A 25,660-nucleotide genomic window follows, 5' to 3' on the forward strand; every position below is an offset into this window, starting at 1 on the left:
AATGGGCCTCATCACTCAAGATGATTTGCATTTGATTCACTCAAGTGAATTTTAATAATTTCAATGCGTTGTTGAAGCGTGAAATTTTATTATTGGCGTAGTTTCTACTTGTCAAATGTCAAAAAATGACAGCTTCAAAAGTAACATCTACCGAAATAGCGGGCTATTCAAAATAACACTTCTTATTGGAAAACCCTGTATAAGGATATCTGCCAAAAATTAGGATAATATTCAAAATCAAACCTTTTGTAAAAAGTATATATTTATTTTATCAATTAATATCATTGAAATATGTGTACATTTACCTTAAAATCAAATATACAAAATTAATAATAAGACCTCTGAGATTCTTAAAATTATTTGTTAACAAAATAAACAATGTATTAATTTCTTTAAATGTATGCATGTACAATATATTTATGTTCATTGAAAAATATTTAGATTTTACATATTTTACAGGTGTAAATAGCACGTAGCCGAAATGTAGATTTCATTCTGGTACTCGTCTGGTTCCAGCAGCACGGTAACAAAAGAGATAGAGCGCGTATCGCGTGATCACTTTGTGCGTGTTGTAGTGTGATCAGTGGCGAAGTGTGATAGAAACATTTGGTTTTGTAATTAATTGAAAAAAAATATTAACCGACAGCAAAATGACATTATTCCAAACGTGTTCAGGAATCGCTGGTCAAAATCTTTCGGGTAGATGCTATTACACCTCTACATGTGTAAAAACCCATCTCATTACAGTACAATAAAATTATAAAATAATGACGGATAAATTCATATACAAGTTGCAGTTTGCTGTAGTACACAATAGTTTAAACAATCTGTAAGTTTTAAATAACAACATAATTTAATAATTCTATCGAGGTTTTCCCAGTTTAATGCAATAATCCACCAATCTGTCGGTGACAGCCCCTACGTGTGTCCGTTTGACGTGCGCCTTGAGATCGTTAGTCTGCGTGTAGGTGGAGCCGCAGTGTCGGCACTCGTAGGGGCGCGCGTGCGTGTGCGTGACCTGATGGCGCACCAACGCGAAGCGGCGCGAGAAGCGGCGTGCGCAGATGTCGCAGGCGTGGTTCTGCTCTCCGCGGTGGGCGCGCATGTGCTCGCGGAGGGTCGACGTGTAAGCAAAGCGCTTGGAGCACTCTTCACACTGGAAGGGTTTGTCCTGAAATGGATGGCTTGGTGTTAAGGTGTTATATACGCAAATTTGGTTAAGAGGTAGGACCTGAAAAAGGCCCGTAATTGGCGAGAGAGAGGAGAGATTCAATTTTAACCCTCTCAGCAGGAAAACGACTAAATTGTGCTAAACGTTTAACTTCATTTGTTTATTTTGTAAAATCAAAAGTTTTTTACAAGCTTGACTAAGATTTTTTTTACACAAATTATAACCAAATTACTAAAACTGTTGTATTAATTAAAATACAAATTTTTCTCCGGTTCAATGAACTCTAGAACTCAGATTTTCTTTGAATTTAAGTGTTATTTTAAAATTGGAACTGTTTGAACAAATTCAGACAAGCGATAAAGCACGTATCTACAAGACAATATTTTAACATAAAATAAATTTTTCAAAATTGGAATTATAATATCCCGTGATATTTTACAGGCCCTACACTAGTGATAGTACAAAAGACAATGACGTTGGAAACATTAACATACAATACACATACCGTACGTGTAATTTTGTACGACGGTGCTGTCTCGCATGTTGAGACGTTATTGCATGGGACATGTATTTCACCGTCAACTATATTAAGACGTAGCCCAGAAAGAGTTAATAGGAGGTATGATTTGTTTAAGTTCTTTGCCCACCTCTCGGAATGTGAAAGAAAATAATGTTAATTTCGGGGTTGATCAAAATGATGTAGTAAATAACTACAGGTATGTAGTATAAATAGAAAGTTTAAATATTTATGTATTGGTACTTTTCGGTGTCGCGCGGAGATGTGTCTCTCCATGTTGCTCTGCTGCGTGAAGCCCTGACCGCATTCAGCGCAGGTGAAGGGGCGGTCTCCTTGATAAACAGACAAAACACATCACTACTATTGGCTTCAAATATACAAGAGTGGTAAGATATGAGTCGTGTAATTTCTATACCCGCTATATCAACTTTCATTGATTTGGAGAAAACCGCAAAAAACTGTCACATCTCTAGCGTACATAAGTAATTGCATTACAATTTTTTATATAATGAATTGGAGTAATAACATTTCGAAAAGCATTTATTTTTCTATATATGTCTAGCAATAATTAAGTAATTTCGATGAATAAAATGGATATAGCGGATTTTGATACTCACTTCGCGATATAGAGGCTTTTGAAAGTCAACTGAGCCGACATGGCGGGTTTAGAAACACACGCGTAGATCATTTTGACACACGAGCGTGGCGTCAGAGCAGCGGCCATATTGTATTTTGGCAAAATAACTGCTTGTGATTGGTTGAATCCGATATAGTGCGTTTTGATAGTAACTTTCTGTATGATATAGCGGATTTGGTTTCTCACTCGCAGTTTTAACATGGTTTTTGGTCGTGATAAGGACGGTTTTGAAACTCAATTTTAGGCTCCTCTTGTTGCTCGCAAAAATGTGAACAAATAATAGGATTCATATCTCCTTTGAGACAATTGTATCGGTAAATAGTGGAAATAATTTGTATATAGGTAGGTACTTTGATATATATTATTTTGTGATATTGTTTATTGTATAATTTTGTGTCATACATATATTAAAAATTAAAAATGTTTATATATATTATTTGTAGAACCTACAGACAAGCCGTCATGTGTGACAGCTTTGTGGGACTGCATAAAACTTGTATCTTTAAAAATTTATAATAAAAAAAAAAATAAATAAATAAAAAAAATAAAAAATAAAAAATAAAAAAAAATTCTTTCCAAATATGGAGTCCATATTATGCGAAGGATATACATAGATCTTATAGATTTTGCACAGAGTCGATTTACAAAAATACTAAGATCTTGAGAGTGAAAGTTTTACAAGGGTATTTTTAGTTTAAATTCACAGTGAATGTTTTACCAGAGTATTAATAGTTTAAATTCGCAGAGAAAGTTGTACCAGGGTATTATTAGTTTAAATTCGCAGAGAAAGTTTTACCAGGGTATTATTAGTTTGAATTCAAAATGAAAGTTTTACCAGGGTATTTTTAGTTTAAATTCACAGTGAAAGTTTTACCAGGGTATTTTTTGTTTAAATTCACAGTGAAAGTTTTACCAACTTATTGTTAGTTTAAATTCGCAGAGAAAGTTTTACCAGGGTATTATTAGTTTGAATTCAAAATTAAAGTTTACCCAGGGTATTATTAGTTTAAATTCACAGTGAAAGTTTTACCAGGGTATTTTTAGTTTAAATTCACAGTGAAAGTTTTATCAACTTATTTTTAGTTTAAATTCGCAGAGAAAGTTTTACCAGGAGATTATTAGTTTAAATTCACAGTGAAAGTTTTACCTGGGTATTTTTAGTTTAAATTCACAGTGAAAGTTTTACCAACTTATTATTAGTTTAAATTCGCAGAGTAAGTTTTAACAGGGTATTATTAGTTTAAATTCACAGTGAAATGTTACCAGGGTATTATTAGTTTGAATTCAAAATGAAAGTTTTACCAGGGTATTATTAGTTTAAATTCACAGTGAAAGTTTTACCAGGGTATTATTAGTTTGAATTCAAAATGACAGTTTTACCACGGTATTATTAGTTTAAATTTACAGTGAAAGTTTTACCAGGGTATTTTTAGTTTAAATTCACAGTGAAAGTTTATCAACTTAATATTAGTTTAAATTCGCAGAGAAAGTTTTACCAGTGTATTATTAGTTTAAATTCACAGTGAAATGTTACCAGGGTATTATTGGTTTGAATTCAAAATGAAAGTTTTACCGGGGTATTATTAGTTTAAATTCACAGTGAAAGTTTTACCAGGATATTATTAGTTTAAATTCACAGTGAAAGTTTTACCAGGGTATTATTAGTTTGAATTCAAAATGAAAGTTTTACCAGGGTATTATTAGTTTAAATTTACAGTGAAAGTTTTACCAGGGTATTTTTAGTTTAAATTCACAGTGAAAGTTTTACCAACTTATTATTAGTTTAAATTTACCGTGCAAGTTTTACCAGGGTATTTATTATTAGTTTTACCAGGGCATATTAGTTTAAAAACACATGTTGACTGTTATAAAGCCTAGTTAAGGAAGTTTTAAAAAAGTGATAAACTTATACAATCCTAAAGATTTATACCTGAATGTGAGCGGGCGTGCATTCGCAGGCCATACGGGTCGTAGAATGTACTTCCACAGACGTCACACATAAACTCCTTTGATCGCCCGTAACTGTAAACACCAAAATATAGTAAATCAGACAACAGAATGAATATTGGATTTATAATATTGAAGCCGTAATGAACATGCTCTGTAACTGATTTAAGCCTCAAAAAGCTTAACTCCTAACAACCTGACAACTATGTCAAACTTCACTTTATATATATACAACCAATTGCTCGAGTGGATGTTATAGGTAGGTACTTTATCGTTTGTCTGAATTCTCCAAGCAAACGCTTCCAACTTTTGAAATGAAACAAAAAAAAAGTTCTAGAGTTTATTAAACCGGAGTTGCAGATAGAAATACAACCAAAATAAATATTTTGAATAATTTTATTACAGATACAGTTTTGCATAAGTCCCGTTATATCTCTTATATTTCAGCAATGGAATGTTTAGTCCTTTTAGTGAAGTTTGACAGAGCTGTCAGATTGCTGGGAGTTTGGCTTTTTGAGGCTTACACTTATCCATAGACATATGAATATTAGTAGACCTGCCCTAAGTGATTAAAAGCGTATTATTCCCCACTCCCCATACCGGTTCCATTGGAGCCGGCTGTGCTCGCGTATGGCCTCAAGTGAATTTAGAAAACGTGACGTCATCATTCTTGTGCGAACTATGGTCGAGGAATCATCGGTTCATTTTACGAAATAACACGGCAAAATGGTGACTTGTGCTATGAAAACTTGTAAAAATAGATGTGAAAAAGAGAATAAACCCAATTGTCGTATTACATTCCATATATAAGCATTATTTTACTTTATTTTAAGCATATTCACATTGTATAATATGGATCAGTTGTAGAAACATATACTATCACATCGAGATACGTCTGAACACAAAGCTGGTTGGTTGCTGGGAAGTAAATTATGAACATTTATAAAAGTGTCTTAACTAAATACGTAAACGAAATATTCGACTCTGAAAATAGAAGAAATTTATTTTGCCGAATTTGGACTTTGCAAATTTGTTCATAACGTGGCGAGTAATATGCGCTCCCATGTAAAAATGTCTATTCATTCAAAAGCAGATTTTACTTTTAAGAACTAAATGGTGATATTATAATGCGAGATGCCTATTTACTGTCAGATTGATTTATTGACGAATCACAGTCAGCTTTCCTCTCTGCGTCCCGCAACTCTTGTTTTAACCCCTCGTCCTTAACTTCTCGTCTATTAATATTCATATGTCTGTGCACTTATCATATTATTTAATAAATATCACTCCTCAAGATATTAATAGGGAAACATATGAAATGGTTTATTGTGGTGTAAAGCCAACCTAGACAACCTAGATTTCGCCGTTTATATTTTTATATAAATATTTTTAAATTCTATAAATTTGACACGTTTTTTGTATGAAAAATGGCATTATTGATGCTGTTGTAGCTGAAAATTATTTTTTTTGTGTGAAGATTTTCGAGAAATTTCAGTTTGGCTGTGCGCTGCACGGATTTCCTTAAAATCTTCATACAAAAAATCAAATTTAAAAAAAAAAAAAATCGTTTTCAGCTACAACAACATCAATAATGCCATCTTTTGTGATATTAGCACTCTAGTACACACAAAAATCACGAGCCGCCACTGCCCCGTTGAAGTATAAATTTAAGTTCCACTCTTTTACCTCCAATTAGTCCAATTTGACCTCTAAAGCCCTAACTACCGAATCCGGTCGCTGTGCACTGCTACTCACGTGATAATATTTTAATACATTTCAATGAGATATTAGTACTCAATAGCGGCTCTATTACTGCGCTAATAATTGGGTTACTTTATTTATTTATTTATTAAGACATACACAGTACAATAAGATACAGTAAAGGATATTTTTCGTTATTACATAGTTGTAGTACCTATTACTAATGTAACAGTAATGTGTACGATCGATTATTAATATGAGAGTATGGAATGTATCGGCAGCATCTCCTATCCTCTTCCTATTTTCCCCTTCCTCTCCCCTTCCTTTAACACCAAATTAATTTTAAGATACTAAAACTTCATTTCTAATGCACTTTAACATAAGAAACTTCTGTGGCTTGACTTCAGTTAACTCGTATATTTATATCGATCATTGTATATTATATAAAAGCTGTTTGTTTCTTACAAAATAAATTACGTATGTCCATAAAATATCATTACGTACGTTCCAATGTAAAAATATTCAAAAACTCACCCCTCGATGCCGTGCCCTTTCTTCATGTGTCTATAAAACAAGTGCCTGTGTTTAAACGCCTCATTGCACATCTCACAGACATACCCCTTTTCCTGCTGCTTGCTCCCTCCATCACTGTTTTCCTCTCCCTCCAACTCCACCATCTCACCTCCGTCCACAGTTTTCTCGTCCGCCCAATTCTCTCCATTATTTTCTATTTTAACATTCAGTTCTATATCCAATTTGTTATTTGTATCGTTCCTTCTTCTTTTAATTGTTTTGCCCGTTCGTTTTAAGCGTCCTTTGTTCTTTGTCTTGCTTTCTTTGGTCGACGACTTCTTTAGTTGACTTTCTTTGATTTTAGAGGGATTTTTTAATAATGTATATGTTCCTGGCTCCTCTTTGATAACGTAATTTGCATCAGGTATGAAATATGCTACAAAAAAGAAGAAAAAATACTAATTAACACACTCCCTATGGGAAGGGTAATTCTACCTTTTACTCTGGTCCTACTTGAATGGCTGTAAAGGCAATGCTGTCCGATAATTCTATATGAATATTGTATACCAATCTTGTAAAGTCCCAAATATAAATAAGTTGATGTATAAACAATGTGTTACAAGTCAAAAGGAAGAATATTTAAACAAAAGCAAACTATACTAAGCCTGTAAAAAACTTTTTTTTTTTGTAATGTAGATGGCCCAATACTGACTTTAACTTCAGGTTATGGAGTTGTATTACAAAGAAGTCTTTAATTTCAGACAGTACTTTTATGGTTGGGGTTGGTTTCACTTCAATCAAATATGTGTATTATTTTCAAAGATATAGCGGTTTACAGCAAATTCCATTTTCTCGAATGGGGCCTATTTTCGCCCGCTTGAAGTTTGTTAACACACTTCGGGCGGGAAAGGTAGTTTTACCCGTTCGGTCAATTGATGGTTAACGCCGGGAAGGGTAGTTCTACCTTCTGCACCGGCCTCATCTCAATGGCAGCAAAGACGGAATTATTCAATGTTTTTATATGAATATTATATACCAATCTCTTTGTAAAGGTCCCATCTATATATGTACATAATTATCAAATCGTAATCCAAGTCTTCTTTTTATATTTATCTTCGTGTCTTTCGTTTACATCGGAATTTAAAAAAAGGATGGTATATTATTTGTTACAGTAATAATTCAATTACTGGAATGAGGGTTTTTATGACTGTGAAACCCGATTCGAATCTCTATCTCTGTTCCGCCCCAATCAACTCTTATGTGCAAGCGAGCAAGAGATGTCGGGCGTATTTAAAGAAACCAAAGGCAAATATTGATAGGCGGACTGTAATATAATATTACAAAGTTAATTGAGTTGCATTTCAAATAATATTATATTTTTATTTGGTAATTTTATAGCTTGGGTATGCTGAGTTACTATGTAGAAATTTTTATTAAAATAATTTAATTATTTTCGAAGATATAGCGATTTAAAACAGTAATTAGCGCAGGACCTTTATTTTCGCCCGGAGACAGCGTAGCGCCAGCGCAAAAAATACCTGCCAAAAATGTGTTAATATAAAATATATTAACATTTTTTTAAATACAGATAGAATAATGTTGGTGAGATACATTGTAAATTCTCTTTCTGTTACATGTGTTGTTTATGAGAAAGAGGGAGAGGTTACTGCGGAGACATCAGCGGTAGACCAATAGTGACAACTACTGTAATTTTAATTATAATAAAATTAGGTTTAACTTACTGGCGGTTGAATTAGGTGCACTAGCGTCGGGAGAGTCGGAGAAAAAATCATTAAAATGGTCGCTTTCTTCTTCCGATTCTACGGAGTTGTCTTTAAAATGATTGCTTTCGTCAGAGTCCGGGATGATTGCCTTTAATTTATCACATTCCTCTATTTTAGGATCAATTTTAATATAAATATTAGTTGGCGGCACTTCACTTTTCACCGAGCCGTATTCTAAAACATTCAATACAAGGGATTAATAATTATTCTTAACTAGCTGTTGCTCTGGCTCAGTCTGTCTGGGTATATATAAATACATGCGTATTCAAATGCAATGTTGTGTCCAAAATTTCAAAGCAATCAGTGGAGATCTTTCGGATACGGAGCAAACATTTTTATTTATATAGATTAACCACTCAGAACATTAGAACGTCAAAAGACGTAAATTTGATAATAGCGGTCAAGACATTAGAACGTCTTTTCACGTAAACGCGCGAGATTTTACAAAAATCGATTTATTTCCATCACTAGTATACGGATTGCCATGATTTAAAAAACAGAGTATCGATAATGAATAACGCTACGCGTCTGTATTCAAGAATATCTATGGAACGTAGAAGTGCATTATCTAAGCCGATTGAATCTGTCATCTTGTTCGTTCATAATTTATTGCGTTTCTAAATAATTTATTAAAAATATTTTAGTTTGGACGGTTAATATTTTGAGGTGACTAATAGTTTTTAATTATATTTCTTCAATATATAAAGTGTTATTTCTTTATGATACTCAGAAAAAAGTTCATTTTTCACAGCTTTGAAATAATGGTCAGCGATTTTTACATATTTTTGACGTTTTCAGAAAATATATATTTAGAAACGCAAATATTTACGTATAACAAAACAATACGATAGTGAATTTCATAATCTTTCCAAAACATTTTTTAGAATGAGACTACGTTTCCCAAAACGTGAGTTATGAAGCTTTTAACAAAACTCGTGAATAACACAAAAATTTTCACGTTTTGACAGTTCGCAAAGGAACACAAAGTAAAAAAGTGGAAATAAGTTAAAAAATGTTTTATTTTCTATTTTAAGAACACAAAGTAAATAAAAGTCTTTTTCTGAGAGGTTAAGTAATATGCAAGGAAGGTGAAGAACATAAAACTCCACACATCTGTGACATTTTCGTTTCTGTGACATTATCGTTTCTGTGATGTTATCTTTTTTCTATTTTCAAAATTGGAATTGATTTCTTGAGAATTCAAACTATCTGTGACATTATCGTTTCTGTGACATTATCATTTCTGTGACGTTATCGTTTCTGTGACATTATCATTTCTGTGACGTTATCGTTTCTGTGACATTATCATTTCTGTGACATTATCATTTCTGTGACATTATCGTTTCTGTGACATTATCGTTTCTTTAACATTCATCTTTCCGCACTTTTAACAAACCTTTTGAATTTACTAAAAATACAATTTATTTTTTCAGACATGTTTTTAAAGTTTTAGTAAACAATGCAATCATTTTGCAACAAAATGAGGCTAGTTATTTACCCAAACCGGCCACACTTTTAGGTACGGATTATGGAAATTACACTTCGTTTCAACAATTACTACAAGAAACAACTATTTACATGCACAAAATAGGTTATTAGGTTCTAAGTTTGGGTTAATTTAGTAATCTATGCATATTTACACTGAAACGAAACTTTCGCAAACATCAAATCCATACTAAAAATATCCAAAATGGTAGCAAAGGAATCGTTTTATAAGGGTAATTTTGTACTTTGATCGAATAAAAATGGAATTTTAATGCATATTTTAGCATCTCTCCTGACGTAAATAGTTGTTTCTTGTAGTAATTAAATTGAAATTATGTGTAATTTCCATAATCACTTTTGATTCCTATTTAAAGTGCAGCGGTTAGGGAAATATTTACCAAAATATGGTTTACGGAGTAGTCATTGGCATAATATTATTGTCTTAGTAATACAGAAGAAGTCAGGAACACCCCAGTAAGAGAAGGTACGATTAAGGGGGGGCTAGGGTTTAAAAAATTTTTTTTTGCATTTTTTTTAAATTTTTTTAAATAAATGCTTAATATGTTAAGAATATTGTGTTCGAATTTCAAGTTGATTGGAGCAAAATTGACGAAGTTACGAGTATTTTTATACCTGTCGGATTTTAATCCCTACCCGACCATACGTATAAGCCGAGCAGAGCAGGAAGCTGAGAGACAAACTAAAGAAGGCAGGATTCGTCGTAGACAGGAGCAAAAAGGTGCTTTAGACATCATGGATGATAGCAACATCCTTTATGGACCTGGCATTGATGATTCAGTGTGAGTTAAGCCGATAAAATTTGCTTATAAACGTTTAATACCAGATTTTTTAGTGTTCAAAACTTTATAGCGTTTTCTCCACAACTCACGTTTTCAAAGTCGGTGACCGTCATAACTTCAAAACTACTGCACCGATCCTTTTGAAATTTTGAAAACTATTTTTGTACATAATTTACGAGGTAACGCTGGAGAGTTTTTTTCAAATTTGTTAATAATTATTATTTTACAATAACAAATTAGCCGATTTTTTTCACTAAAAATAGCGTTTTTCCCTTCAAAATGTTCCAAAAAAGTGAAAAATTAAAATTTCGAAAAACCCTCCCAGCGTTACTTGGGAAAAACTATTATCTAACGAATGAACTTTAATTTTTTCATTTCAGATGACCCAGCACCGAGTTATGAGGGGCACCGCCATTCTTCTTTTTTTTGAGACACGTCCGAATAATTGCTGCCATTGCCGTGTTTTTTAATATTTCTCCGTGAAAATTTTGTACAACATTCTTAAAATGTCATACTTTACTGTCCTATTAGATTTAATAAATAAAAAAATTTAAATGTGTTGTCACAAAAAAATGCCTTTTTTCGTACGAATTAACCCTAGCCCCCCCTTAAGTCATTCCATTACTTGAGTCGGGTCATGTTAGGCGTCGGCATAACAGAAGAGTATTAATCCTGAGATACATTAAGCTATATTATGCGGGCATAATTTGAGTGTGGCATGTACGTATTATATGTTGGGGTGACACACTACGCTATAATCTTCCTCAGGAGAGGGGGTCAGATCAATTGGGGAACTGCCACGGAATATCATTTCTTTGTATGGGATCTGTCACTTTGACAGATGACAGCCGTGTAATTAGGGCGCTCTGTAAATTGTGTCACATAATTATAGCCTGGCTAGCAGATTACTGTGCATATCGTCACCACGCCCACACTTATAACGTATAATGTTTTTAGGAGTGACAGGTCTGTATGGGATTGTATTATATTATTTTTATATAAAACGCTTTGATCTTATAGCGTAATCTGTCACCCCCTTGAATGTGAATTGAGACAAGGTTTGTGTGGCGTTCCATTCTTTTGGTCTGCTTCTGCAGAAAAACAGTGTGAAGGTAAGTTAACAATGTGAAGTATATGTATATATATATACTAGAGAAAAGAGAACCTATCAGATCTAGTCCGTATCTCCTCCGGAGTGTATTGTCGCTCTGCTGAGCCAGGAGCCGCAAGCGATTGGCCTCCTCGAGCTTCGACACACAGCCATCGCAGATCTTCTTGGGCAAAATGTCATCTGCAGATGTCTGAAATCATCCCCGTATTTATTAAAATCGTTTTTTCACATGGCGGCCACTGTTATTGATGGAGAAGGTTTAAGGTTAGTTTTTTCCCCTGATTTTAATCCAAAAAATGATTCTAAAATTGTTTCTTAGTTTGGGATTAAATTAAAAAATTTTAAAAAAAAAACTATTTTTATATTATTATGTCAAAACATTTAGTGAAGAAAAGACTTCCAAATAACTGTTTTCTTGGTAAATTTTTACTTACAACTACCATTTCCAAAATGGTGCGTCAGTTAGCAGATTTTCACGTCTGTACGAAATTAATATTAATAGTACTATTTTCCATAATCGTAAATGCAAAAAGTTGTTGTTTATTGTCATTAACTTAAATCAACGGTAGTCATAGGTAAAAATTTGATGTTTTCTTTAACGAAATAGCTATTAAAATGGTATGATTTGAGATTTTCACGGCCAAAAGTATTATAGTGATTTGTTTTTGGGGTATTATGCCGTGTTGCGATACCTTCTTCTTAGGCCAATGTTTCGGACAGCATTGCAGTTTCCATCATCAGGGCATTACACATCTGCCAACAGTAGCGCAACACGGCACAATACCACAAAAACAAATCACTATAGCTACTTATTTTCCAATTCTGTAAATTTAAATACTTAATAAAAATGAGTTATTATCATGTGTTTTGAAATTTCAATACATCAACAAATACCATCATGTCAATACTGTCACTTCTGCTAATGCTCTGACGAACCAGGTTCCTCCACTACCTCATCCCGTGTTGCATGGAGAGTCCGAACGCCTGATAGTAGATTAGTCCAATTCATCGGTGACCTTCCACTTTGAGCTTCTCCGGGTTCGAGATCTCAGTTTGGCGAGCGATGTTTCAATGTCATAACATTGCAGGTAGACAGCTGATAGCCTCTTTTGATGCCTAGTTTTCACAAGCAACTATTCAAAATTACGGAACAAACTTAACTGACATTACTAATCTACAGTATCTAACATACGCTTATAACATATCAGATTAAACCTGTCGAATTCCTCTGCACGCTTAATGGGGGGCTAGGGTTTTAAAATTTATTTTTTTTGCATTTTTTTTAAATAAATGCTTAATATGTTAAGAATATTGTGTTCAAATTTCAAGTTGATTGGAGCAAAATTGACGAAGTTACGAGTATTTTTATACCGTAATTTACGAAAATTACGAGTATTTTTGTCGGATTTTAATCTCTACCCGACCATACGTATAAGCCGAGCAGAGCAGGAAGCTGAGAAACAAACTAAAGAAGGCAGGATTCGTCGTAGACAGGAGCAAAAAGGTGCTTTAGACATCATGGATGATAGCAACATCCTTTATGGACCTGGCATTGATGATTCAGTGTGAGGTAAGCCGATAAAATTTGCTTATAAACGTTTAATACCAGATTTTTTAGTTTTTTTTTTTTTTTTTTTTTTTTCGGAATAACTTTATTGAGTAAAACCTCAAATTGTAATATTTAAATATTGAAGACAATATTAGAGATTTTTAAACGAAAATCTGAAACAGAAAAATCAGAAAAGGAAACGGTCACATCTGGGACTCGAACCCAGGACCCTTGTCTTTCCGGGACAATGCTCTACCAACTGCGCTAATGGGACCCTATTCCCCTCGGTCACTTTTAACTGTATCATACTTCGAATAAGAACTACCAACATTGTCTTCATTTTTTCACCGCACTTTTTTATTGGCAACTATCTTTATGTATGATCGCAAGATTCAACCCGAACTAAATGCAATCCAGACAGCGTCTTTTAGATAAACCTATCTTATTTTTTATTTTTAATGTGCGACATCTGTTGACTTTTTCTGCAAGTCTAGAATGAATATTTATTTTTCGGAATAACTTTATTGAGTAAAACCTCAAATTGTAATATTTAAATATTGAAGACAATATTAGAGATTTTTAAACGAAAATCTGAAACAGAAAAATCAGAAAAGGAAACGGTCACATCTGGGACTCGAACCCAGATGTGACCGGCAGTTGGTAGAGCATTGTCCCGGAAAGACAAGGGTCCTGGGTTCGAGTCCCAGATGTGACCGTTTCCTTTTCTGATTTTTCTGTTTCAGATTTTCGTTTAAAAATCTCTAATATTGTCTTCAATATTTAGATTTTTTAGTGTTCAAAATTTTATAGCGTTTTTCCCACAACTCACGTTTTCAAATTCGGTGACCGTCATAACTTCAAAACTACTGCACCGATCCTTTTTTCACTAAAAATAGCGTTTTTCCCTTCAAAGTGTTCCAAAAAAGTGAATAATTAAAATTTCGAAAAACCCTCCCAGCGTTACCTGGGAAAAACTATTATCTAACGAATGAACTTTAATTTTTTGATTTCAGATGACCCAGCACCGAGTTATGAGGGGCACCGCTATTCTACTTTTTTTTGAGACACGTCCGAATAATTGCTGCCATTGCCGTGTTTTTTAATTTTTAATTTCTCCGTGAAAATTTTATACAACATTCTTAAAATGTCATACTTTACTGTCCTATTAGATTAAATAAAGACATTTTAACTGTGTTGTCACAAAAAATTCACAAAAAAATGCCTTTTTTCGTACGAATTAACCCTAGCCCCCCCTTAATATGCAAAAAATATATACACAGCACTTGGTTTCAACTTAATTTCTACAAGAAATAACTATTTATATGGTGGGAAATGGTAAAAGATGCATTAAAGTTCATTTTTTCTCAATCAAACTTAAAAGGCCTCACAATCTAAAAAAATTTACCCCATGATGATGACAGCGTGAATGTTTTGTCTGTCTATCTAGGAGAATTTGACCAAACTACATGAGCTAGCCAATGAAAATTATGCTAAGTTTGAAGGTAAATGCGCATAAATTACTAAAATAACCCAAACTAACACCCTAAAAACCTATTTTGTGCATGTTTACTTAAACCCCCTTAAATAGTTGTCTCCATTAGATATTTGAGTTAAAATTAGGCGTTTGTTTTTTGTTAAGCGCCTTTGCATGCAGCGGAATTCGATAAGTTTACCCATATCACTTATCTTTGTTTTGTATTTTCATTAACTACGAAAATCAAAATAAATTACTGAACTTACATGCACAGATGTACAGGCGAAAAATTTATGGTACAGCTTATTTTTTATCTTTTCGTCGAAAGGATCATAGCCTAGAAGTGAAAAGAAGGCGGTTGAATCTAAACATATCCTGCAAATTTCTGCAGCCTCTTCCATTTTTGACAAATCTCAATAATTGGAGGCAGTGGAAAACGTAAACAAAGAAACAAACTTCAAAAACGCAAGTGACGTTTCCCATAAACAATTAAACAAGGTTTCTGAAATATTCATAAAATACTTTAAAAATATTATTTGTATTAGTCTATGGTACGACGAAAAAATAAAGTTTCGATCTGTAGAAATGTTGAGAGAATATATTGATTTCTGAAATTATTTTTAATAATACTTTCCAGCGTTAAATAAAAACTATTTCAATAAAATAAATAATACAATCTATCGGCCGTACAAAACATGGTGGCCTTTCTCATACAATATTTAAATTTGGTTCGAGGCTAAAATACCGAATCAAATTGAATAATATTTTTTCTAATCGTAAGGGATAAGACATAATATGTCCTTTACAAATGTATATAAATGCACATACCCATACTAGATATTATCTAGTACCCATGGAGGACGTGTGTCATTTTATTTATTTGCGTTTTAAATTATGAAATACAGGCCATTAAAGAAGTCGATTTTTCATAATTTAAGTATCAACTTTGGCATTTTTTTCAATACATTACTTTTAGTCAATACAGTAATTATTATTATTTTAAATATTACTCAACCTACCAAATAAATCATTTCAATTTTAATGTATACACGACTGTAGACATGACTTGTGTGCCAACGTAAATTGATAACCTGTAATTTAAAGTTATTCCCATAAAAAGCTTTTTTCAATAATTTTATATTATTTTTATTAAAATAATTCTGACAAAATTTATACAATGCACCAAACAACCAAACATCTAGGTGTGGGCGGTTCGACTCTCTGTAAACTCCCCTCCCATGGTGAACGGAATCTGAAAAAATCAGGGGAATTAAAGTTGGTCTATATTGACCCCCAAGGGTCTATGACAATCTGCAAGGGGTCTACGTCAGAGAAAAAAAATTGGGGGTCCATGAAATGAAAATGGGGGTCCACGATAGTGGATCGCAACATACACTGATAGTACCTATTTACTTACATTATACTATCTTATAATATTAAGACATATACATTATTTATAAAAGTACCTATGAAGTAAAAAAATTATTATATATGTTTATAAAATTGTGTAAGTTGTAGGATGTAGGCATTCGCTTTGTGGTTGCAATACATTTTGAACTTGTAAAAACCTGCACATAATGATTTAATACCAGTATCATCTTGTTACAGGCATACGCGCACTAAAAATTCTTGTTAATTTTTGTCTCAGAGCTTCGCGAACTTGCACTGACTTGTTCAATTCGTCACTCTATGAATACGAATGTGAGACAAATACGTGTATTCGTTTCCTGAATCTTGAAAAGGAAAGTGTAAGAAAATATTTAAAAAATGTAAACTGGTAGTTTATCACACAAATTATAGTGAATCAGTGTTATTTTGTTTGAGAGTGCCGGAGAAAAGTAAGTACATTATTTTTTATTAAATTTTAGTTTAGTACTCGTACTTAGCAAAGATAGATAAATTACGCCGATCAAGACTTCAGTTATTAGTAGTTTAATGTTCAAATAATGCAAAATTATACGAGTACTCCTCAATAGTTTCTTTTCAAAGTTTTAGCAATCGGTATTATAATTACAGTGTAATCTCCGTAATCTGAACTAATTACCGAAAAGTTCGGATTATGGAATGTTTTCGGAAAAATCTAAAAAAAGACAACTGTACTTACATATTACGTATGTATTTTATTATTAACACACAATATGACAGGTTACCACTTTGAAAGATAAATTAAGAAAATAAGAAATCCAAAACTGTACAGCTGCGTGTTTTTTGAAGAATTTCCAATGCACACTCTCATTTCTTTGTTTTTTTTTCATAGAATTTAAATGTTTATATATAGGAAACATATTAAAAAAAATTATTTTGGAATTAAACTACATATTTTGGCCGGTCACATAAATAAATACGTATGTGTGTCAATATTTACTTGTTTATGACCTTGCTAGGTATTTATTATTCTTTTATAAATACATATATCTTACCAAATAACTTCACAAAAAAGTAAAAAAAAAAAGTACTTTTGTCCATTGGTCGTTACACTGTGGGCCATTTCGGATTACGGAGGTTCGGATTATGGATATTGCACTGTACATACTTCTCTATACTAAAATTTAAATTTTGTATTGTTGCTAAAGTGGAACCAGTGAACTTTTACACATGACAGTCGAATGTACGTGGAGATAAATCGCATACAAATTTGTTATTATTATTCGTTGTATAATATTTTATTTTAACATTTTTTGTCATGTTACTTTCAAATTTCCTTCAAGTTCCATCATACCAAAACCTTAGGTAACATTCATAACATTCCCCTTCTCACATTAATTTATAATGGCTGTACGCCTATGCCTGCCATAAAATCTAAGACCATACAATTAAAATTTGACTTTGATTTTTTAATATACAGCTGCTGGAATTTATGTCTTATTTAAATAGATTAATTTTGCCCACAGATGATTTATGCCATGTTCGAATCTAAAAAGAAATGTAGACAGTACCTACAGTGTTGATTATTTGAAGCTTGGCTTTATTCCATCATTGTCGGACAAACAATTGCCTATGTGCCTTTTATGCAACAAAGTTTTGGGCAATGACGCTATGAAACCATCTAAGCTGCAGGATCATTTGAGAAGCTGTCACCCTGATAAAACAGATAAAGATTTGAAATACTTTCAAACACTCAAAGATAAACTTCAGAAGAGACCTACGCTGGACAGAATGTTCGCTTCGACGTCGCAAAGAAACGATGATGGTTTGCGGGCGTCTTACAATATCTCGCTACTAATGGCAAAATCCGGAAAACCGCATACTATCGGAGAGAAGTTAATTTTACCAGCCGTTGAAGAGGTTTTAAAAACTGTTTTACACAAACCTGCATCTGATATCATTAAAAGAATTCCCTTAAGCAACAATACTGTTGAAAGACGTATTGATGAAATGAGTTCTGATATTGAAAGTTTCTTGTGTAATTATTTGCAAACGACCCATTTCTCTATACAACTGGACGAGTCAACTTTACCTGGTAATGAAGCATTATTATTGGCATATGTTCGTTTTATTATGAATCAAGAAATCTACGAAGAACTTTGACAACCGACACTAAAGGTGAATCAATATTTCATGTTTTGATGGATTACTTCATTGAAAAAGCAATCCCTTTATCAAATATAATGTCAGTAGCTACAGATGGAGCACCTGCCATGGTTGGACGCTATCGTGGATTTATAAGCTATTTAAAACAAAATGTGCCAGGGGTGTTAGCAATACATTGTGTCATCCATCGATAACATTTAGTTGCTAAAAATTTGAGTGTTAGATTACATGAATCTCTTCAATTAGTCATTGATGCAGTAAACCGAATCCGAAGCAACGCGTTGAATACGCAGTTGTGTGAAGAAAATGACGAACACTTTCATCAATTACTCCTTCACACTGAAGTACACTGGCTGTCGAAAGGCTTATGTTTGACAAGATTTTTCGCACTTTTTGAGACTATTTTAGAATTTCTGGATACTAAAGATAAAATTTTAAAAGACAATTTAATGAAGTGGAAAACAGACATCGCCTATTTAACAGATTTGTTTACAAAATTTAATATATGGTTAATTTGCAGTTGCAAGGCGACAGTCTAAATTTGATTAAAACAAAGTCCATCTTATCAGCGTTTCTTGCCAGAGTTAAACTAATGAAGCAAAATATTGGACGGGGCGAATTTTCCCAGTTCCCCAATTTGCCACAGACAAACTGCCAGGAAGACGACGTTTCAACCTACGTTCAACATTTAAATGCCCTCTATTTAGATTTTGAAACTAGGTTTGAGGATGTTTTGAAGAAACGAATGTCATAAAACAAGAGGAACTGACTGAAATAAGTACAAACGAAGAACTTAAGGTTCAGTTTAAGCACGGATATCAGCACTTCTGGCTGCAAAAAAACATACCCGTTACTTATCCCGTATTATGGAATATAGCCAGGAAATTTTTAATTTCCTTTCCATCGTCATACCTAGTGGAAAGGGGGTTCAGCGCTGTTACCAATCTCCTAACGAAAAAAAGAAATAGACTGGACATCATTAGCCGAGGAGACTTAAGATTAAACCTTACAAAATTAACGCCAAATGTTGATAATTTATTATTAAAGCATCAGGTTCATCCTTCCCACTAAAAACATTTACTTATTGCTTAGTTTATTTTATGTTACGTTTATTTTATATAACAGATACAAAATTTTATTTTGAGTAGTTTTAATATAAATTCAATTAATAAATGTATAAAACTGAACATGTGTTTTTACTTTAAGTTTTTAACACTAAACTTCACTACAGTTAGAAATTTACAAAAAATCAATATCAGGTAAGTAGGGGTCTACCAAAAACAGAAAAACATGGCAAGGGGTCTACGACACAAAAAAGTTTGGGAACCTCTGGTCTAGTGCATGTCTGACAATGGACCAAAGTCCATTAAATCATCAGACTCATTATTGTAACCGACTGAGGACCTTTGTATCTCACAGCGGACAATGAACCGATGTAAGTGGTCCATACTTCGAACGCCAATGTTGGCTCTATCTATATACCTCAATGAGACTATCTAGATTTTTTGTTTCAAATATTGAGTTCTTGATATATGAGGTTTACAATTAATGACCGGATGAATTGCGTCATTATTGCACTGTAAATAGGAACATATTTCATAGTAAAAACCGTATATCTATATACGCTGAAACATATGGATTTATATATTTTATGAACTCTATAAAAAAGAAAGCATTGAATTCGGTGTATTATAATGACAACGATAAAATCCCATTTCGATGTCGAGTAGTTTATTTTATAGTTCAATTATTTAAAGCTTATCTAAGTCATATAAATACTAAAAACAAACTGAAGGTTTATGACGTTTCAGATATATGTTTACTACAATGATGCTGAACCAAATCAATTCAAATAAAACTTACCGGATAATCAGTTTCCATATATTTCATATTCGCACTAACAATGACGAAAAATGAACACATCACTGTTATAAATGAAATTATAGGAAAACACTGCAACAGTTATCACAACTGCTTTTGATTTGCCAGGAATAATGTTAAAATCAAAAGGAGAAATTCCAGAAAGACGTCCAAAGACGAGAATGGGAGAGACAATATCCAACAAAAAAATTGGTTTGGAAAATGATAACGAATTTTTAGTTAAAGTCCTACACAAAAATGGAATAGGTTTAAGACTTAACAATTTAGAAGCTTTGGAAATAAAAAAAAGGTAAATTCAAAGGTTGAAATCATTAATAACCAATTAAATTCAACTGTCAGTCCAATTCTAAGTATGTTCCCCTTTACTTCACTTATCCCACACTCCCCTGCCCCACCTCTCTCCCACAACTGACGCACTATCCCACTCTAGGATACTGTCCTTTTCTTTCTTGATAATATGTGTTCTTTTGTATTTAATAGCATCATTTTTGTAACAGTCCTGATGATGGTACGGAGGTACCGAACCCGGTAAACAGTGAAAATATATCAACAAAGTGATTAAAACCAAGTATTATCGTTTCATTAATTGGAGATATTAACTTATAGATAAAATAAATGTCGTATTAGTTACGCCTACTGTATTTTATCAATAACCAAATTTAAAAATATATATTGATTAGGTACGTCTAGCAATAATAATAATTGGTGCGAGACCAAATCAATTATCTTTTAATGAAGTACCTCTCTTCTCTGAATAAATTATTACTTGCTAAGAGCTTTTGACCGTTAATGGAAATGCCAGTTGGATCAAAACACATTTTAAGAACGCGTCCATAACTCGTGTTCATAAAATGAACGTTTATCATAATTTCATTGCGAGATTTTTCAAATCAAAAAATATTTTAGAAGTTTTAAAGCCAGCTCTCTTTTTAGCATGTCCTTTCAAATTTAACGTGGAAAAAAGTCCGACCAAAACGTTCTTCAGTTTCCCTTTTCTATTATTTTCGGGTTTAATACATGCAACATATTTCACAAGCGCAGCCATCGTAATAATCACCAAGGATTCTTCGCCTGTGTTATTGAAACGTTCTGGACTCGACGCGTTTCGCGAACAAGTGGAAATCTGTACTGGCTTTGCTGCGGTTTTGTTTCTGTTGCTAGATACCTTTGTGAATAGATTTGATCTTGCAAAGGCCTTTGATAATCTCTTTGAAGTCGATGTTATCTTTGAGTCAGTCGGTCGAAAACGACGTTATGATCATCTGAGATTTCGTGTTACAATCTTAGCGGTACTTTTCTACTTACTTCATTACTTTTCTAGCCATATCGGAGCGGTTCTTAGAGCTGATGGTGCAAATTATTCTTTCGATCCCTTGACAATGGCGATGCATTTTCCGACATACATAATCAGCGTAGTTATTACTTTCTTCTCTGCATTTGTCTACATGATCTCCCTCGACTTGCTGATTCTGAACAGAGAATTCGAAAAAATTTGCTTTGCGAATGAACCAATTATTTTAAGTCACTACTTCGCTACAACAGATAACATTGGAACCATGAAAAAATCAACAGGATCTAAAACAAATGTTATCAAAAGCATATTGCCTGAGAAGATTTCGGTGCTTTGGCAAGCCTATACAAAAATTTGCCACACTTCTCTTCTGGTTAACCACTATTTCTCTCGGAAAATTATGGTTACGATTGCTCTGTCATTTTTGAGTGCATTGTTCAATCTGTTTTTCTTTTTAACTGAGTTGATTCATTTGCTTCGTCATACCGCAACGAATGTTCCAATTCTAATTTACTTTTCCTCGAGGTGCCTTGTCCATGCAGTTGATTTAATAATAGTCATATCTTCTTGCGAGGCGTGTGAAGAATTGGTAAGTTAGAGGAATTTTTTGTCATCAAAATCTTTAAAATATAGGTTTTCCAATAAGAGGTGTTATTTTGATATTCAATCTTAAAAGATCAATGGTTTCGTTGCTTGTGTGGCACGTAGCGTCGTTTTGTTGAAAGCAAACGTTGTCCAGATCAATACCATCCAATTCCGGCCATAAAAAAATCATTAATCATCTCTCGATAGCGCAATCCATTCACCGTAACTGTTGCTCCAGCCTCATTTTCGAAAAAGTAAGGTCCAATGACTCCGCCGGACCATAAACCGCACCAAACAGTCACACGTTGAGGATAGAAAGGCTTTTCAACAAGAACTCTTGGGTTTTCCGAGCCCCAGATGCGAAAATTTTGCTTGTTGACGAAGCCACCGAGGTGGAAATGGGCCTCATCACTCAAGATGATTTGCATTTGATTCACTCAAGTGAATTTTAATAATTTAAATGCATTGTTGAAGCGTGTATCGTTCCATTTTTATTAATGACGTAGTTTCTACTTGTCAAATGTCAAAAAATGACAGCTTCAAAAGTAACATCTACCAAAATAGCGGGCTATTTAAAATAACACCTCTTATTGGAAAACCCTGTACATAATTAATTTTGTAATGTACACAATTTCTAAAAGTATATGTATTGTTATTGTTGTTTTAGGCCAGGAAAACTGCTCGCATCATAAACAATATGATGGTACACGAGAAAGATACTACATTATCAGAAAAGGTAAAACAAGGGTTACCAAAGGCGCAAGTAAATAAATTAGTTTAAGGAACAACTTTTTATTAAACTTATTCTGAAGCTTATACCCATTAATGTAATATATTATTGAAGAAGAAGATAATTTTTTTTTTTTTTTTTTTTTTTTTTTTATGTGACACCTCACAAGAGTGTCCCTGCCTGTGCAGTGCACAGACAGGGGAACTATGTCACCACCCGGTTGGGTGGCGTTGTGAGGCGGAGTAAGGTAGGGGCTGTAGGAAGAGATTTGTTAATGCGGGCCTTGAAGAGGCTCGGATTATAGGAGGGAGGAAAAACAGATGCCGGTAGCTCGTTCCACATACGAGCCGACTTACACAAAAACGAGTCGTAAAAACGGCCCGTTCTCATGAAGCCAACGTCAACCGTGAACGGGTGTTCAGTTCGTGTCCGTCGAGTTTCGCGCACGTGCACCGGTGCATCAGGAATCAATGCTGCTAGCTCCTTGGAGCAGGCTCCATTGAAATACCTGTAGAACAGACACAGCATGCCTACATTGCGTCTATGCATCAGAGAAGGCAATCGGTCTGTTAACAATGGATTGTCAATCAGACGGATCGCTCTCCTTTGCACAGACTCAAGCAGGTTTATCAAGTATTTTGGGGCACCAGCCCAAAGGTGGCTCCCAAATTCAATAGTTGGGCGGACTTGAGACTTGTACAGGGTCAGCAGCTGGTTGAAGAATCTCCTAGCCCTGTACAAGACGCCCAACTTTTTGGAGGCCTGATTTACTCGGGCTTCTATGGATCCCCGATACTTGAGCTGGTCTGATATAGTAACTCCAAGCATTTCAATGGAGTCTTTATTGGGGAGAGTGCTCCCATCAAATTGCACCAGACAGTCATTGATCTCCCTCTTTGCCGAAATCAGACACGCTTGGGTTTTTGAGACGTTGAAACTGACCAAGTTGGCCTTACCCCAGGCACGAACCATCTCTAGGTGGTGGTCAATTTTTCGCTTCAAAACTTCCCGAGCTGTTCGGACATCATAGATGGAAGGGGGCCTGTCAAAAAGATAACCCTCGTGAACGGTGCTGTCATCAGCGTAGCAGTGAATTGGTGCACATTCAACGAGATCGTTGATGTGCAATAAAAACAGCGTCGGAGACAGCACAGATCCTTGTGGCACCCCCGCATTGATTTGGTGCGGTGAGGAAGAAGAGCCGTCAACCACGGTTTGAATTGTTCTTCCCCTCAGAAAGTCCGCAATCCAACTATGCAGGGTTGGGTGGATCCCATACGATGGTAATTTCCCGATAAGCGCCCGGTGCCAGACTCTGTCAAAGGCTTTGGAGATATCCAACCCAACGGTTTGGGTTTCACCAAAACGTTCCATGTACCGCCCCCAAATATGCGTTACATATCCGAGTAGATCGCCACACGATCGGTTTCGACGAAATCCATATTGCCGATCGCTTAGGATATTGTTATTCTCGAGATATGTGAGCAATTTGTTGTTAACCACCCTTTCTAATACCTTCGAGAGTATGGAAGTGATGGCTATGGGGCGGTAGTTAGAAGGGTCGGAACGGTCCCCCTTTTTTGGGATTGGGTGGACGATTGCCTTTTTCCAAAGATCTGGCACCTTTCCACCTTTGAGAGAGAGCCTAAATAATTTCGCGAGCACTGGAGTCATTTCTGCAGAACACCTCTTGAGGACCAAGGCAGGTATTCCGTCCGGCCCACTGGCTTTGTCGACTTTCAGCTCGTTCAAGACTCGGAGAACCTCTCTGTTCCGGATCTTCGGTTCCTCCATTTGAAAACCACAGTGCGGAATGGAAGGGGGAGTCTCTCCGTTATCTTGAAGAGTTGAGTTTTCCGCGAAAATTTTGCCTAATAATTCAGCTTTCTCGCGGGCCGAGTTAGCCAGCCGACCATCAGGCTTGGTCAGAGGTGGGAAAGTGGTTCTGCAGAAATTTCTTCCGATCGAGCCAGCGAGTGACCAGAAAGCACGGCTACCAGTGGGGCAGTCAGCCAGCTTTTTCGCAATTCTCTGGTCGTGATCGCTTTTAGCTCTATTTAGAACTCTCTTACAATCCCTTGCCCGTTTTCGGTATTCCGAAAGGTTATTCATGGAGCTAATCTTCCGGAGTGCATTAAAAGCCGTATTTTTGAGTCTGACAGCTTCAGCACAGCGATGGTCAAACCACGGTTTTGTGCCCGCTCCAGAGGATTTGACGGAGAAGGGAATGTAGCAATCCATTGCTGATGTGATTACTTCTTCTACCTCGCGTGCACAAATTGATGGGTCCTCGGAGCTAAAGCATACAGTACTCCAAGGAAAGGCGCCGAAGAAAGACCTCATGCCGTCCCATTTTGCTGCCCTGTAGTGCCATACCTTCCTCTTTACATGTTTGTCGGGTTGACGGTTCATGGAGGATGGGACAGAGGTGGTAATCAGGCAGTGGTCAGAGGATCCTAAGGGCGCTGTCACCTCCACTCTGTACCCGAGTGGCTCACTAGTGAGAAACAAATCGAGTAGGTTGGCTCGATGTGATGGGATGTCTGGTATTCTGGTCGGAGATTCTACGAGTTGGCTTAGTCCATGGATAAGGGCAAAGGATTCCGCTGATCTACCGGCAGAGTTTGTTGGGCCCGAGAACTTCAGCCATTGTTCATTATGAACATTGAAGTCCCCCAGGATTACAAACTCGGCCGATGGGTAACGGGGCAAGAGAATATCTACAGTGTCACTCAAGTATTTAAACAACTCAACAGTGTCTGATTCGGCAAGGTTTGGTGAGCGATATAGGCACGCATAAATTCTCATCATACCGGTGAGATCCACACGTACCCATAACACTTCGTGTTTTGCGCTCTCGATATTTGCGAGACGAGCGCAGCTGATGTCAGCACGGCTGTAAAGGCAGACACCTCCTTTGGGCCTGAAAAGGCTTTCCAGATGATATCCTGGG

At 35.0% G+C, this 25,660-nt stretch overlaps 1 protein-coding gene across 3 annotated transcripts; it reads right to left on the reverse strand.

Moving 5' to 3' along the window:
• Positions 1-300: 300 nt before the first annotated feature.
• Positions 301-15,150, reverse strand: LOC149410782 (uncharacterized). Of its 3 annotated transcripts, none has more exons than XM_089647895.1 (7): positions 14,956-15,150; positions 11,721-11,856; positions 8,229-8,444; positions 6,508-6,922; positions 4,256-4,347; positions 1,932-2,017; positions 301-1,171 (listed from the first exon to the last, which is right to left on the reverse strand). In XM_089647895.1, the coding sequence occupies exons 1-7, from the start codon at positions 15,088-15,090 to the stop codon at positions 863-865; spliced, it is 1,389 nt and encodes a 462-aa protein (XP_089504021.1). In that variant the 5' UTR covers positions 15,091-15,150; the 3' UTR covers positions 301-862. The 3 variants fall into 3 exon arrangements, with proteins under 3 accessions (XP_089504021.1, XP_089504020.1, XP_089504022.1); XM_089647894.1 differs by having other exon boundaries at positions 1,932-2,020; XM_089647896.1 differs by lacking the exon at positions 8,229-8,444 and having other exon boundaries at positions 1,932-2,020.
• Positions 15,151-25,660: the final 10,510 nt, after the last annotated feature.

This window comes from Hesperophylax consimilis, chromosome 27, assembly GCF_061612785.1.
Source record: "Hesperophylax consimilis isolate HC1 chromosome 27, BYU_Hcon_1.0, whole genome shotgun sequence".
NCBI classification, from domain to species: Eukaryota; Metazoa; Arthropoda; class Insecta; order Trichoptera; family Limnephilidae; genus Hesperophylax; species Hesperophylax consimilis.

Bases quoted from the DNA above. Each gene is read 5' to 3' on its own strand.
- LOC149410782 (XM_089647894.1), bottom strand. From the start codon at position 15,090: ATGGAAGAGGCTGCAGAAATTTGCAGGATATGTTTAGATTCAACCGCC. The intron at 11,857-14,955 runs GTAAGTTCAGTA...GGATGATTTCAG, and splicing joins TCGCCTGTACATCTGTGCAT to ACATCTGCAGATGACATTTT. The intron at 4,348-6,507 runs GTGAGTTTTTGA...TGGTGTTTACAG, and splicing joins AAAGGGCACGGCATCGAGGG to TTACGGGCGATCAAAGGAGT.